The sequence below is a fragment of the Diadema setosum genome, chromosome 10 (assembly GCF_964275005.1).
Source record: "Diadema setosum chromosome 10, eeDiaSeto1, whole genome shotgun sequence".
NCBI lineage: Eukaryota > Metazoa > Echinodermata > Echinoidea > Diadematoida > Diadematidae > Diadema > Diadema setosum.
Genome location: NC_092694.1, coordinates 26,976,315 through 26,993,918, shown reverse-complemented (window position 1 = coordinate 26,993,918; position 17,604 = coordinate 26,976,315). Strand labels below are relative to the sequence as shown.

Sequence of the window (17,604 nt, the reverse complement as noted above, 5' to 3'; positions counted from 1 at the left end):
AGGCTCAGCCGCGGCTCGGCCGCGGCCGAGCCCGCCTTCATTTCAGTGTAAACGCGCAAAAGGCCAAATGCGGGGCTAAAATTGGCCTCGCATTTGGCCACGCTCTTGGAGGTGGTCTCGGCTGCGGCTCGGCCACGGCCGAGCCCGGCCTCTTCTTGGTGTAAACGCAAACTGGGCCCAATGCGCGGCCAATTTTAGTCTGGCTTCCAGACCCTCTGCCTGTACTATTTTTTCGCTATTCACGATATTAACCCCCTCAACGTCGAAATCTAGTATAGTTTAAGGTGGTTTTGTCCTGCAAAGGATTTTTCCTTCAGCAAAGGCCTTTGCCCGAGCGGCAATTTTGTCGCCACGGAATCCATTTGGCAAAGGGTCTGAAAACCAGGCTATACCAAATTGCGTTTGTTTACAAGCAGAGCGCCACTACGACAAAATATTGAAAGGTTTGAATTAATAGCGCAGCCGAGCCCGGGAGTGTAAACGGACAAAATTGCGGGGCTCAGCCCCACAATTGAGGCTGGGCTCGGCCGCGGCTCGGCTCAGCCCCGCACCGTAAACGGGGTCCTAATTCAAACCACCCACGAGAATATGGGCTTTTAAGCATGTGTGTGTGTCTTTAAAGGACAAGTCCACCTTTATAAACATGTGGATTGAGTTAATGCAGCAACATTAGTAGAATACATCATTGAAAGTTTGAGGAAAATCTGACAATCTGTTCAAAAGTTATGAATTTTTGAAGTATCTGTGCAATCACTGCTGGATGAGAAGACTACTACAGTGTATGATGTCACATGCGTAGAATGATATAAGGAAAATAAAAAGAGAATTTCACAAAACTTTACTTTTTGAATACAGAGCACATTTCTTTGCCTTGTTACTGATGTAGACATAAAGGGTAATATTATTCCCCCTGCCTTCTGAAAGAGGCAAGTTAAGTGTTCTTTCATTATGCGAGAAAAGTGAAAATATGTTGAATTTTCTTTATACTTTCTTTATATCGTTGTGCACATGTGACATCACAAGCTACAGTAGTCTTCTCATCCAGCCCTGACTGAGCAGAACCTTCAAAAATTCATAACTTTTGAATGGATTGTCCAATTTTCCTCAAACTCTCACTGATGTGTTCTACTATTAATTGCTGCATTCACTCAACCCACATGTCTATGAAGGTGAACTTGTCCTTTAAAGGGATGATACTATTAGTTACCCCCTGCTTGTTCATGAAATATGGGTAAATATCTACAGTCTGGTGCCATATTCCATGAGGCCGGAGGCCGAATAGAATATGGCACCAGACCGTAGATATTTCCTGTATTTTGTAAGAACAAGCAGGGGGTAACGATTTTATCTTTTAGTGTAAGTGCTAACCTTCTTCTCGCTGATTTCCTCTCGTGAATGATGTTGAAATCTCCGGCTGTCAGCCATGACCATGTTGACTTTCAATAGGCCTACGTCTACTCGCGAGCTGATTACTGTATGCGCGCATACAAATACGTACACGCCGTAAGATACTGCAGTAGCCAGATAAGTTGCTGTTGTCGTTTATCAAGCGTCTAGTGGTCTCAGATTACACTAGTGCGTAATACGCTTGAGGACCACGCGCTGTCCATTTGTTTTGTACAGGATTAGCCCGCACTTTCCTAAAGCGTCTTTGGTACACGCGCATCTAGCTGTGTAATATCATGACGTCATATCACGGAATACGGAATATATTCAGTGGTGGATTTAGCGCATGCGGACAATATGACCTTATCACGGAATACGGGATATATTCAGTGGCTTTGATTGACCAATGAGATTACAGAATTCACGATCACTGAAAGATAATGTATAATACTGATTGAGATGGGGATTCAGGTTTGAACTTTTTATGAGATAATTACAAACCACACACAAAGATATATGAAATTTTGAAATCCTTTAAAATACACATTCTTCATATATTAAAAATTCTAATAACTTTTGATAAAATCATACTGGACTGCTCTGAAAGTTGGTATTAGTCATGGACAGAATGTGTTAGAGCGTATGCTCAAAATAATGATGTATATATTATGTACAATGTACTGTATACCTGTACGTATGTAAAGTGAGTACTATAAAAAATGTTTTAAAGAAATAGTTTATATTTTATAACTACATTCATTGTGCTCAATAATGATTACATGTATGTGGAACTTTGCATCCTAACATACCGTACCGTTTTAGAAGAAAACTGAAGTTCAACTTTCAATAGAATTTGTATACTGCTTTAATCACACTGCAGCCTACAAGGTATTGTTTAATATCCCCACTCTTTTAATGACCTTTTAATTTCTTTTTTTTTATAATCTACATGTGAATGAGCTTGTACCAAGCATTCAATTCACTGCACAGAGAAATCAAGGAGCAACAGATACTGCCATAAACAGGCCGCATGCGTAACCAAGTAGTGTGCCACATATTTCCCCTATCAGCAGGAAACACAAATTTATGTACTCGCTCTTTATCGCGGCCGGCAGATGGATGCCATCTCGGCGCAGTCATCAATAATTGCTCCCTCAACTTGCCACAGCATCCAAGGTAGCCAGATGCTGCAACGCTCCATGCACATGACCCTGTTCTGGCCAGCAGCGTCCGTCTACGCATCTCTGTACTGTACTGATGGTGTTCCGTGATCCATCCCTCCACTGCATACAGTGTGTGCCTCCCTGTACATATCCCAACCCCGTTTGTGTACGAATAATTCAATTAGATGAGCATGGGCACTTAGATACAACAGGCCGCCGCACTCACCGGCTGGACAGAGTTGCTGCTTCTATTTTTCTGCAACCACCACAGAGCTAGGAAACCCTTCCATCCCCCCCATCCCCCCCCCCCATCCCCCCCCCCATCCCCCCCCCCCATCCCCCCCCCATCCCCCCCCCCATCCCCCCCCCCCCCCATACCACCGTATCAAAATGGATGCCATTGACACACGAGCCTTAGGCTGTCTCTGTCCAGCCATCATGGTCAATTCATGTCAATGAAAAGTGTGCAGGATTAAAGCCGAATCAAAAGCGGGTCATCTCTAGCTGCTTGACCCACAGCCTGTATCATACGAAGACTTTGATCACAAAACAGGTTACATGCCATTCTATTTTTCATTTTTTACATTTTTATTAAAAGTAGGTCCATCATCAGATCAAAATTGAACCTTTTTTAATGACACTGCACTTCTTAGATAAAATACAACATTGCAAAACAAACATGGAATACTCTTGAAGCTATGATTATCAGCTTTATTAAACACAAATATCTCAAAATTACAAAAATGGAGTTAACTCATTTTGCGATCAAATTCTTCAAATAGAATATTATCAAGTAAGCTGTGCAACTGAAGCATCGTCCAGCAGTCTTTGAAGAAGTAGTACAGAACATATATGTTTTCTTTTTGTTGCATTTTTTTTTTTTACATAAAAAATTTGCACTGACAGTCTACCAACTAGTCAAAAACTACAGGTATTGTTATACACTGTACAAGTGTACTACATGCAATTCACGACTGGATGCTAAAATGCACAAAATGCTGAAAGAATAGCCACACTCAACGACTCGAAGGCTTTTGCTATCCACACATGTGTGTATTCTTCCAGGTCAGTGATGAAGGGGATTTTGTATATGCCCTGCTCAAATATGGGATTTCCTCTCTCATGCACAACTTACAATGATGACACTGAAGGTTCCCCAAATCACATGTATTGTGCTGAGAAGCTCAGCACTCAACACAAATTATAATGGGCATGGTACATGTATTTTGTCTATTTGTTTTTTCTAACCTACATTTTTTTTTCCTAATCTACAAATGTATGTACCGGTATTGTGAATACATAGCTCTACCTGTACATGTACATACAAGTAGACACAGATTTTCCCTTTAATGCCACAGTATTTGGGTATTACATACCATACATGTACTACAGTTAACACCCTTGTGTTCATTTTTTTCAAGAATTTTTCAAAATGGCAAATCAAACTTTAAAAACATCTGTATCTAGAAGGAAAGACAAAAATGCCATTTAGAGAAGATGATCTTCCTTGCATCTATCACGTTTTCATTTTGTTATCCTTCCTTTCTTTCTTTCTATCTTTGAACTGCACTCTGGAATACATGTACACATTCCTGTGCAATTACACACCCACACAACGCACATAAACCGTATTGTGTCATGCCAGGGCACATACAATGTACACACAAATGTGTTCGTACTTTACAGAGATGATTATCAAGCCACAATTCATGGTTTGTTTACGTGCATCCCCAGTACACAGAGGGCGTGCAGTCATGAATCATGGGGTACGAGTTGTACCAAGCCACGAAGTCTCAACAGGAAAGCAATAAAAACATCGCAGGAATTTTGATGAAAATAAAGTGTGATGGTCTCGATAAACAGAGAGCCAGACGATGACTACAAAAAAGAAAGAAGTATTCATGCATGCTCTTTTTTTTTTTTTTCTCTCCTCTCTCTCCTTCCTTTTCGACTGGTATTATTGGCTGTTGCAAGTCACTCTTGATTGCAATATCCTTCAAGACACACTCGGTCATAAATCTTGCCCCTCACATGATTTAAAAAAAAAAAAAAGAATTGTTATCTCACAAAGTTCCAGATCTCACATGTATGAAATTAATGTTGTAACGGCAGAATTTCATCAGCAGTTGTGTACATCTTGTGTCAATTGTAATATATCTCTGTTTATAACTTCTAACATTGTAGGAGAGGAGCAGGAAACTGGTTTTGGTAAAAAGAAAAAAAAAAGAAGAAAAGGTGTGTTTTCACGTGGAATAGAATGAAATATCAAGGTTCCACATGTTAAAGGGTTTATGCATTCAAAAGCACAGACTATGGCATTTTCATGATAAACATAGTGTATGATTTACAGATTGAAGCAGATGTTTCAAATCACACACTCAATACATTTAGCACAAGCATGAATGCATAAGTGTACACTTTGTACGTGTACAGATCTATACAAAAGGCGCACAATAGTTATAATAAAATTGTTTCTAGAATAAACTGTACAGTTATGGTTTATTGAGAAAAACCGTGATATGGATCTCCCTTTAAATATATTTCAGGCTTTATTGCAAAATTTTTGTATGATCTTTTGTGATACAACTGAGCTACACATGCATCAAATGTGATAACTCAAAAAAATGTTAAATCACTGCTCCCAATGGTATACAAATTGTACAGTACCTTTAAGCTGTTATTTTCGCGTGCATGTACAGACATTTTTGCGAATGAGGAGCTCAGTAGACATTTTTGCAAGTTGCTGTTTTTGTGATTTGCTTGTCTATTCTAAATATTTTCGTGTGTTGTTAAATTTGTGGCCCAGTTGTGATTCACTAAAATTCACGAAATTTAACCCTTTTGAAAAGAACAGCTTTTTCTACATATGTATACATGTAATGTACATTGTACATGTAGGTGTACATGTTGTAGAACATACACTGGTATGCATACAAATGCAGCTCATATGCCCTGAATGAGTTGGGCACTGCAAGATGTACATGTAGGACCTGCAAGATGGGACCCTCTGATATCTATGTACAACACAAACTTGTTGTACACAATATTACGTACGTGTAGGCCTACATGTAACGAATACTGCCAGTGCAATCTGAACTGACATAATGCAGATATTTTCTATAAACTGCACACAGCTGCACTGCATACCACACATTCCCCTTGCACTTGACCTCGACCTTTACTTTGACCTCTGGGGATGACCTCTTCCACTGCCCCACTTGGCTAACACACCCATCATGGATGTGTCTCAACCATGCAGGAAGTATTACATTACAAAGGTGGATCACGCCCATACACTGTTACTGTACCAAAAAAAAAATAATAATAATAATAATTACTGTACAAAAAAAAAAACAACAGTGTAATATGCATGGAAACCACAAAAGTCTGTCTTATCAAACTCATTATTAAATCAATGTTCCCACAGCTTTAAATGATATTCAGCATTTCAACAGTTCAATGAAAAATCTCCACTATGTTAACAAAAACCACCTCTTTTAAAATCAAGCATACAATGTAGTGGCATTCCCATTGCTACTACTGTAGGCTTGACATTTGGAGCTCCTTAGCTGTTTGTGTTTGAAGAGCTAGCTCCATCTGGAATTGTGATATCATCTGGAGCACTGGAGCACTGAGACTTCAAATGTTTTCCTTCACAATCATACTTCAAACATTTCTAATACATTAATTGCCTCTTCTGTTGTGCCTTCATATTCAGCAATTACAATGTGGGGTGCAAAAAAGGCAGTAGAAGCCAAATCTGTGGCTCTAAACTATCAAAAGGATCAAGTCATATAGTATGCTGTACCAACTTGTTCATGCCTGCCTCTTAATTTCTCGTAACATTTCACCAGATGGTGCGTATGTTGTAACCACTGCCAAAATATTTGAAAATGATAAACTTTTAATGCAGACTTGTAATCAAGTGGTAGAAAGCTTATAATGAACGTATTAAATAACAGAAAAAACAAACAAATGATCTTAACACACATGCTATGGAAAGCTGCATATAATGTTCAAGTAGTTTGTGGACAATTTTGTTAGATAATGAAGGCTTATAAATTGTACACATTGCACATGTTATTCAGGCATACATATGAAATTATTAATCACACGGATTTTGAATACTCACAAATCTGTAAAATTCAAAACATGCTGTCCTTACAACAAAATCACTTCTAAATCCCACTTTTGTTGGTCCAAATGAGCAAATAACTCAAAGGACAAGTTCACCTTCATAAACATAAGGATTGAGAGAATGCAGCAATTTTTGTAGTTGAACACATTAGTGAAAGTTTGAGGAAAATTGGACAATCGATGCAAAAGTTATGAATTTTTAAAATTTTTGTGTTGGAACCGCTGGATGAGGAGACTACTAAGGCTTGTGATGTCATATTTGTATGAGTACAACAGTATAAAGAAAATGTAAAGAAAATTCAACATATTTTCACTTTTTTTGCGTAATAAAAGAGCACTTGACTTGCCTCTTTCTAATAAATGCAATGGGAATAGGTTGTATTACCCATAACATATAATTATGTCAGTAACAAGTCAAGGGAATGTGTACTTTTTTTTCAAAAGATGAAATTTTGTGAAATTCTCTTTATATTTTCCTATATTGTTGTACGCATGTGACATCATACACTGCAGTAGTCTTCTCATCCAGCGGTGACTGCACAAAAACTTCAAAAATTCATAACTTTTGAATGGATTGTCCGATTTTCCTCAAACTTTCACTAATGTGTTCTACTAATATTGCTACATTCTCTCAATCCTTAAGGTGAACTTGTCCTTTAAGAGTACACCTGAAAGCCTCCCCTTTAATAGTCCTACATGCTTCGACAAGCAAAAAAAAAAAAAAAAAAAAAAAGAAGGCAGTAAAGAAAAGGAGAGATAAAGCCTACTACTAGCACTCTTAATCCCATATCAAGGATTAAGAATCTAATCCATCCAAAGCTTCCCTCAGTCATTATTTTTCTTTCTGGACGTATCACAAAGCCCTCATTACAAACTGACTGCCTTGGCTCTTTAACACTGCAGATTACACAGAAGCCATTGCTGAGCGGGCACTGCCCTCTTCCTTACTGGTGAAATAGGCTGTCTGTTCATGCTCCCTCCCTTTATTTATTTTCCCAGGGACGAATGGCGGTGACATAAAAGGGTGTTGAATAAAGTTACAATTGTATAGAACCAGGCTTATACCACACTACAGAAGAAGTGGGGAGTTGGGGGCATCTAGAAGGGATCATTCAATACCAGTAAAGCTTCACTGTGATCTGGTAGACGTGATAGTAATGTTTGCATGGTGCAAAGTTCAGTCAAGAATCTCCAAAAACTTTGGGTTCCACTTTGATTGCTAAAATTCCAGTCTTTTGAATGTTTTTGATTTGATATTTATTTTGTACTGTTTCATTATTCATTTGCACATCAATGAAATATGAAACATGAAACATGAAATATGAAACAGCCCTGAAATATGAATTTTAATACTTTGACTGAAAGTGCATGTACAATGGTACATTGTATGTCCTATTTGTGATACATTTGGTGTCAGAAAATATATTTTAGCTTTAAAGAGCACTTCATGTTGAATTCATATTGTACAATACAACCTTTCCCCTCCACTTCCCAATATTTTGTCTCACAATGTGTATTTCTGTCTATACATGTAGTTCAAACACTTACAGAGCTTGAAGTGGTAATCCCTTTTGCAGCTCACTCTGGAAGCTATACCAGCTGTACTCATTCAATTACTCATTCATTCTTCTCTCTATCTCTAGCTAACTGCACTGAAATCTTGACTTTGCTATGACTTCCTGTACTCTAACAGTTTATCAGTAGAGCGTTAGCAATTTGTATGTCAGCTTCTTATTTCACTTCACTGTCTGCCTGCTCTTCAGTCAACTTGCCTCTCTCCTCCTGCACTTCACTCCCTCCTGTGTCGCAAATCATTATCCTGTTCTTCTTCCGTGCTCTTATTCATCCATTCATTTTCTCCATCTCTCCTTCCTCCTAAATGAGGTTTGAGTTTGGGAGGGTTTTGGTCGTTTTCTTTCTTCCCCCCCCCCCCCTTTTTGTTTTGTTTTTTTTTTTTTTGTGCAATTTATGTTATCATCCATTTCACTGGCAATTTTGGAAGCTCGTTTCCCCAGCATTATGTGATATTGCATCCCAGGTCATTACCCATCCACTGCACCACAAAGTTGAAATGCCATAGATATTTTTTGTTCTTTTCTTTCTTTGCTTTTTCTCCAGACTACCAAGAGCCCAAGTCTCTGGATGATATTAAACCCTTCCAGAATCCTTGACAAAACTGTGCATTTAAACTTCAAAGCCTGCACGTGTGGTCCATCCAAGCATGATTTATGGGTCTCATCGTTGCCTTGCCGCAGGGTGCAGGGGACATCCTGGCGGCTCCAGGACGTGAACAAACGAGGTATTATTTCCACTCACATGTTGCCCACCTACAGAATGTTGCATTATGTTGTTCATAGGGTGACATCATCAGTGATCATATTTCAAGCTGATGTCTCCATTAAAATCATACAGTACACCAAGGAAGAAGAATGAGCTTCTTTCTCATGGAGTTGTGAGGCACACTTGACACTGTACCGGAAAGCCTAGTGTACAGCTGCAAATCTGGCATAGAGAAAATGACCTACAAATACTGTAGCACTGCTGAGAGCATACTTTACCAATGTCATTAGACAGTAAATACAAAATTGTTGAGAAAGATACTGCAGTGTAGGTAACCTAATAGATGTATTGTATAACTAAGTTGATATAAAGGGTTCCACTTAAGTTCCCTGATGAAAAATTTTAAATTTACTTTACATAAGGATTCAAAGGTACATGTACATAATTGTATGCACACAACATGACTTTACAATCATTCAATGAATTGCACAACAGAGCTCTGGACTGGAGTATTGTACCTTTCAGGAAAATAACACCATAAAAGAGTTTTTTTTATCATAGAAGGCATTCAATATTTACTTCCGATACAATGTGACTAGTGCAAGTACCTTGATACAATACCTCATTCTCTTTGACAACTTTGATTCTTATTCACATTACATTCTTTAAACTTAATAGAAGTCAATACAATAGAAGTCAAATTACACACGATAAATTACAATTACCGGCATCTATAACATTGATTGAAATGTGAAACAATGGCAAATTTGTCATTGAGAATTTCACCCCCTTTGTGGATTTTTCATGAATAACTACCCTGTGAACATTAAAATCAAAGCTTGCTGTAATGCAGTGAGATAATTACTGCATAATTGATATCTCACCAACTGATATTCACAGACTTCATCAAATGACACAGATTTTACAATAATGGCAAATTTAAACAATATGTGGTATTCTAAAATAGCCTCTCTGAAAAGATCAGACTAGATGTACCAAATTCTAAATTACAATCGATCTCTCCCCTTCTCTTTCTCTCTCTCTCTCTCCCTCTTCTTTTTTTTTTTTTTCTTCTCTTTCAAAAAAAAAAAAAAAAAAGTCAAGCCATCAGGCCTTACCGGATATTCACTAACGAGATAATCAACAAGAGTCTGGCTGCCAAATTCACTAATTGCCTCACATGGGCACAACTGACATTGAAGAGGAGTCAGGACAAAGCTTTGCTGTTCAGGAGCATGACAATCATGAAATATAAAAGTGCACAAAACGAAGTCATTGTTGTTGTCGTTGTTGTCGCTGTTGTTGTTGTTGTTGTTGTACACATTTACAGCATATGGATTCAAAGTGATACTATTACTGTATTTCTAGGGGCCCCATTTCAGATACTTGGCATTATCTTCTCTTGGCAATGTAAAGAAACACTAAACTGTAAATGTGATGAAATAAGAGTATGACACAGAGAAAGCTGCAGTGCCCAAAGTGTTCCCTTGAAATGTGATGTTCTCTGTACTAAAGCACTGTTTGCTATGATACAACTGTATTACGTTGCTCACAAACTGTCTTGCAAAACTGAACAGTATCGTTTTATTTTATGAAATTTGTACCTGTGTATGTAAGGTTTTCTTTTAAAAATATACACTGTATATAATCCTGCATATCACTGGATAAAACCAATTCAAGAAGCTTGAAGATTAAAATTATTATTACTGTCCCTGCTTATTCAACACACAACTTACCAATCAAAAGCAAAGAAAAGTCATATTGTGGATGCAGAGCAGTATTCACAATCTTTAAATATTCACTATCATTACTCATATCATGCTCCCAGTCTTTGTTGTTTTTGCTGCTGGTTTACAGTACACTGTATGTCATCATCATTCAATTTATAATATTTTGAATATTTCGAAACATTTGTTTTTCTTTTCCTCCTTCATCTCCTCCCCCTTCCAGCACTAAAATTATTTCTTTCTTTCTTTGACAAGAAATTATTCACAAGGGCCCAACTGATTTTGAAATAACCTTTCCTCCAGCCTGCCCAGAACAGTGTCGTTGTTTGTTCCCAACACATTCGACAGTCCTGATACTAAAAACATACAGAAAATGTATCACTCATTGACATCCTGACAAAGAAATATGACTTGGCACACGGCTGTTGAGAAGGTGTGGGCCTTTACTAGCAAATATGCCCATTTGAGTTAAAGACAGAGGGGGTAAATTATCTTTTGTCACGACTTGCTTCACTTTATGTTCTATGACATGTTCTTCATTGGTGGTCTAGAGGAGAGTGGCAAAAAAAAAAAAATGCACTTTAAAATAGACATATTAGGGAAAACTGCTACAACTGCACTTCAATGGACATCCTATTCATCCATCATCCAGGAGTATAAATAGTATCCATCATACCCTTAGGGATTTACAACTCATCACAGTCAAAATTTTACCTGATAGGCAAGGATGCACGCTCTCACTGGTCCGACGGTCCCTGACCAGTAAAAATCACTGTTGGACTAGTAACTTTTTCAGGAATTTGCCAGTAAAAAAAATGGAAAAACTAGGTATCTACTGGACCAACAGACAGGTCGGATCGGACCAATAGAAAAAAAAAATAGATTAGTGTGCGTGCAGCCCTGTGACAACTGTGTCATTTGAATTTCAAATATCATATTTTGTGTACAAAATATGAGTGTATAGCGTGCAAATTTATGCTACAAAAACAAGTAAATTTAACCCTTGTTCCCTGGACACAAACTTGCCAGCCCTTATGGCGTGGTGAGGTTTTGGTTTTCCAGGCCAGTCACACTTTTATTAACGACATAAATTAGGTCATAATGTCAAACTCAACTCAACTGACTTGTTTATTGAAAGAGCAAATTTTTATTCAATATCTGTTCATCATGATCACTGCCACACAGCTTTCAGAAAACATTTATAGACCGAGGGTAGGAGCTTTGAAGAGAGCACATCAGGCAACAACAAGTAACATCCACAGCCGTGAAGTCTGCACACATTTTCATAGCACCAACCCACACCGCCGGTAACAGACGACAGTCGGCCTGCAGTAGTGATGTGCAGCTGAATCGGGCACTGGCAGGCCGAAGCAAAGAAGAGAGCTAGCTGCTGCAGCGCAGCAGCAGGCTCTGCGCGCTGTGCAGCAGCGGCGTCGCTGGTGCACTAGGCGTTTTCTCTGCATCTCATTACAGACATGAAGCAGAATACATTCAAGCAAATATTTTCTCTTACCTCCTCGAGCACCTCCTTTGGGTGATTCCTTCACTTCAGGCATATCTGTACACGATCCCAGGCTTATTTTCACAAAATTGGTGAATACTGCAAGAGGAACGCCTGCCAAATTAGCACGAATATCGCTCCGTATGAAATCGATCTCCGTCTGTTTTTCATTTAGTACACGTACAAGAGTGCAAGTTGAAATATGATGTTATGCAGAGTGTAGCGCTCAGCTCGAAATGTACGTCATGTGATATTACAAGTGATAACAAACAAGTTCATGTAACAGTGTTCGATGCCCGCCTTTCTATGTCTTACGATGTCAATAATGTGCAGAACGATATAAAACGTGTATAAGGAAATTGGATAGAGAGAATTCAACAAATTTTCATTTTAATTGAAAGAAATAGTACACAGTCCCTGAATTGACTCCTTTTGACGGTCCCATGCCTTTAGAGGCAAGTCAAATGTTCTTTTATTTTGCAAGAAGGAGTGAAAATAATTATGTTTAATTTTCTTTATAAGAATTATTTTCTTTGGGCCTATACTGTCAAACGCATGGTATAGCACAAGCTGTAGCAGTCTTCTTATCCAGCAATGGCACCGGCACAGAAACTTCAATACAATATTCATAACTTTTGAATGGATTGTCCGATTTGGCCTCAAATGTTCATGCGATGACGGATTACTTGTATATTAATAAAACTGCTGCATTCTCTCAATCCTTATGAAGGTGGACTTGTCCTTTAAATGAATTCGAAGCCGGCATAAACCTCATCAACAAAATTAGAGAATTTAATCAATGTTAAATTTTACTGAAATTGATGTTACATAACACAAAGTCTAATAAAACCTGACATAAAAATTAACATTTTTTTTCTCCTCCCCCCCCCCCCCCCCCCTTTATCAACTTTTGACTCAACGGGTAATGGTTGGTTTTCCGAAAGTTCGGTGTTCCGAATCACACAGATTCTATGCAATAACCTATTATAGGATGTTCGTTTCTGAAATTAATCCGAACATTTATGGCGTTATCCACGTTGGGTTCGTAGGTTCGTTCTTTAGCAATCGGAGGTTCGTATTAATAACCGAAAATGAAAGGTTCGTTGATTTGAAAATGAAATCAGGTTCATTAATCCCTAAATACATGTTCGTTAATCTAAAAATAAAACAAGGTTTGTTAATTGGGTACTGGGGAGAAGGTGCTTACTATCCATAGCGAACCTTCTGAATTACCAACCTGAACTTCGTTTTCGGATTAACGAACCTTCGGAAAACGAACCTTTGGAATAACATGAATAACGAGTCTTAAACCTCTATTACATGTTCATAACGAACTGTCTATAGACGCAACATATGAGGTTAAGATTACATGCACTATACTTATACTTTCTTGTGTCACTTTGTCCAACTATATACGGTGTTGATGAAACATGACTTTTGTATTTGCTTGATTAAAGGCAGTCGTAATAAAAAAAGTGTTTTTTCTTGTAATTATTGTTTGGTTTGGATTTTTGGAATTACAAAATTTTGGCAAAACACGCATTTTTCCTATCAATAGACTACGTCATTTTTTCCTTATGATATTTATTGATTTCATTCAAATCATTTATGAATTAACCCAATCTGGGTGTAACAGGAACAAACAAAAAATATGCAAATTATATTTTTCAATAATATTATACTGCCATAGCTTGCCATCAACCCCTCCCAAACACACACACACACACACACACACACACACACGCACGCACACACACACGCACATAAATCAGCACAAAACCGCTCGGCAATTAGATTTATTCTATATATTCCTTGTCATGTGAACCTCTGACAGCTTTTATTCCTTTTTTCTTGGGGGGGGGGAAGGGGCTCGGAAACTATAGAAAAATAATGATATAATAAATCAAACAACTCGCATAAACATATAGGCCTAGTACATGGAATAATCCTTATCTTTCTGTAAATTCAGAATTGTGAAGAATTAAAAAGAATAAAACTCATTGCTTTGCAGGTCTTCTCTTCCTCCCCTCACGTTTATTCGTCTCAGAATCTCACATTCTTTCTCCCTTCCTCTTCAACTCGTTTAAACGAATGTCCTGAAGTCTAGGTGACTTTTCTATTTTATCCTATAACATCCGTCTTGGTTGCTATTATCGTCGCTGCATGTCAATATGTTGTAGTTGTTCTGCAAGTCAGCCCCTGTTTCATGGGCAGCGACCGGACAATATCGCAGCGAGGGAAACAAAAAAAAAGCATATTCGTGACAAAGACGTATTAAATATAAATCAAGAGAAGAGAATTAAAGAAGATCAAAGGGGAATGAGAAGATGATCGAAAGAGGAAGGAGAAGGAGGACGATACAATGAGAATTTTACGAAGAAGAAGGAGAATTACAGAAGAAGGAGAATTAATAGAAGAAGGAAAATAATTATGTGATGTTATAGAATGATGATAAAAAACAGGGAGAAAGCTGGTGAGTGGGCTGAGAGCGAAAGCAGGGCACTGTCCACACTCTAAAAACGCAAATGTTGAATCAACATTTAAAAGGGCCGAGGAGTGACAGCATTTTTTGAAGTGTTGCATCCAACTTTTAAAATAACATTTTGAATGTTGAATCTAGCAGGAAAACCAACACTTTGAAAATGTTGTCACTCCTCGGCCCTTTTAAATGCTAATTCAACATTTGTGTTTTTAGAGTGCAGAATGGCACTTTATACATTGCAGCCATTGTCGTTTCACAATTCATTTCACGATCATTTCATTCAATGACATGGATCGCATTTGAGATCGCTCCGAGTTGGAACAACAACTTCTTTCTATAATAATATTATAGACGAACTACGGGAGGCTGGGGAACTTGTCATTTCCTATATTCTGTTTTACCGGGGAGGTGAGACCTCACCTCCCCGGTTTCACACAGTTATTGCTTGGCCATAGGCCTACATTCACAATGTTAATTTCCGCTTCTAAGCAATCTGTATACCTTTTGTCTCCTCGTCTTCATTCTCTCAGCAAATTATCCGTACTTGTGAAGTAAGCGAATTTTGTTTTGATTATACGTTTTTGTTCACTTGTTCATTATACTCAACTTTGCTATTTTCCCATCTCCTGTGCAATTATTATAAGGCCTACACTCGATCGTCATTGCATTGAGGGGATTTCCCATCCTTTTATCACTTTCAATCCAAAGGACTATCAAATCAGTTTTGTTGGCTTTATAGGCCCTATTGCAGCTTTTGAGAGTTTATTGAACTATGATTGCGAAAGTGAAAGAACGATACCACTTATAGGCCTACAATAATACTGGAGGAAGGAGTTGGGCGTACCACGTGAATGAAGCTTAGGTCTTGCTCAGGACAAGATGTTCGTTACTCCAAAGGTTTGTTAATCCAGACATGAAATAAGGTTTATATTCCAAAAGTTCGTTATTCCGAAGCAAACCATATAGCAAACAAAGTCCATGAACATGATAATATTAGATATTCGTTAATCCTATGATGAAAATAGGGTTCGGCAATCCGAACGTAACTTCGTGCATGTTGTTATTCCGAAGGTTCGTTATTCTGAAGGTTAATCTGAAAATGAAATAAGGTTGAAATATAAGTTTAGCTATTCTGAAGGTTTGTTAATTAGAAAATTAAATAAGGCTCGAACGATCAAACAATGGGTATAACGAATCTTTAATTCATTTCCAGATTAACGAACTTTTGTAGAATAACGATCCTAAACCCTTATTTCATTTTGTCGGATTAACGATAACTTCGGAATGCGTTACTGTCAACCAGATTGTATACGCGTGCATGAAACTTGCGGTATAGCTCTTGTCTGCACATCAGTGCACCAAGTGCAATTCGCAAAAGTTTCCATGCCGCGAAAAAGGCGGTCGGCGCCAATTCGCATATTTAAAAGGCCTGTATTTTTTTATCTTTATTTTTATTTTTATTTCATTTATTTATTCATTTATTTATTTATTTATTTATTTTTTTTTTATTTATTTTTTATTTTTTTTTTTTTTTTGGGGGGGGGGGGGGTTATACCGTTAGTGATCCTGGATGGTTATATACAGATAAGGAAATTTTTATTTCATTTTCGGACTAACGAACCTTCGGAGTAAATACGGGATACCGAATTGATGTTCAAGAAGGGTAAACCGGTTGAAAAGAAGAAGACGAAGAAGAAGCCGAAGAAGAAAAAGAAGAAGAAGATCGACGAAAATGAGGAAGAAGTAGAAGGGGACAATTTAGAAAAAAAAAAAAAAGACTGTAACAAGTAAACTGAAGTGGAGAAATGAGCACAAAACCTAGCTTGAAAATGACAGAGAAAACCAAAGTAGAATGAGAATTTTAATGTGGAGGTGGAGAATGGGAAGGATGAGGTCTGAGAAAAAGAAGAAGAAAAAGAAGAGGAAGAATTAAAAACAAAAGTCAGGGGAATGAGTGGAGATGGAGGAAGAGAATGTAGAACAGAACGGATTATATTCAGACCTCCCGTTTATCAGAATTTCATCGATTTAATTCATCGTACAGACTGTGATAATAGCCCTAATTTCCCTTTCTTTTTACAAGGTTGTGTGTTTTTGTTGATTTGAAAAAAGAAGAAGTCAATTTTGGTAAGCTTTATTAATCATCTAAAAAAAAGATATAACAAGATATTCAAACCTGCAGAAAAACAAGGAAGTGTATAATAGTCATGCATGATTTTCTGCATCTCTGGCTCTTCGTGAGCCATGTACATGCATGCATCAGCACTAAGGCCCCTCTGCGAACAAACGCGCGAGATAATTAAATTAGGTCCATACAGTATTCATTAATTTGTCAAATACCGAGTGATCCTCATTTTCTATATTGATAGAGACAAACACCCCCCCCCCCCCCCCCCAATAAACGACATCATATACAAATTGATAATGGTGACTCGATACTAGGCATCCTGCAATGATTGCTCCGGTCTTCTATATTGAAACGTTTTCTCCGGGGACTTACCCGGTTGTGCTAGAGTTTTAGGTTTAGTTTGCTGTGAGGATTAGGATTACGGTTATGGGTATTTCAAATGTTTGTGGGTAGAATTTATGTTTGGCATAGCGTGCAGATATTACATGATGGGAGCAATAATTGTCGCCGGGAGCAAATGTCATGGAACCTATACTAGTAGAATTTATAGGTGCATATCCAGTGTAATAATGATTTGGATCTGAATCCTCGTTGAGTCTGACCACACTTCACAATAAACCATAAAGTTTTGTAATGTATTCAGATTTTATGAATGCTTTGTTCACACGAAGTTGCCCTTGAAACTATCAACCACACAACCAGAGGCTTGCCCTAGCTAGCAACATTGAGTGAATTCCAACAAAAGTACAATGAAACGCGAGTAATCGGAGGGAGCAGGTGAACAGGTGAATATCAAAATG

General features: G+C 37.9%; 1 protein-coding gene across 1 annotated transcript in view; it reads right to left on the bottom strand.

Annotated features, from left to right (window-relative positions):
* LOC140234043 (dystrobrevin beta-like) overlaps positions 1–12,468 on the bottom strand; it is a 101,992-nt gene extending 89,524 nt beyond the window's left edge. Inside the window, 1 exon segment of the mRNA XM_072314124.1 lies at positions 12,207–12,468. Coding sequence (XP_072170225.1) covers positions 12,207–12,249 — 43 coding nt within the window. The 5' untranslated portion in view covers positions 12,250–12,468.
* Between the last annotated feature and the right edge of the window lie 5,136 nt (positions 12,469–17,604).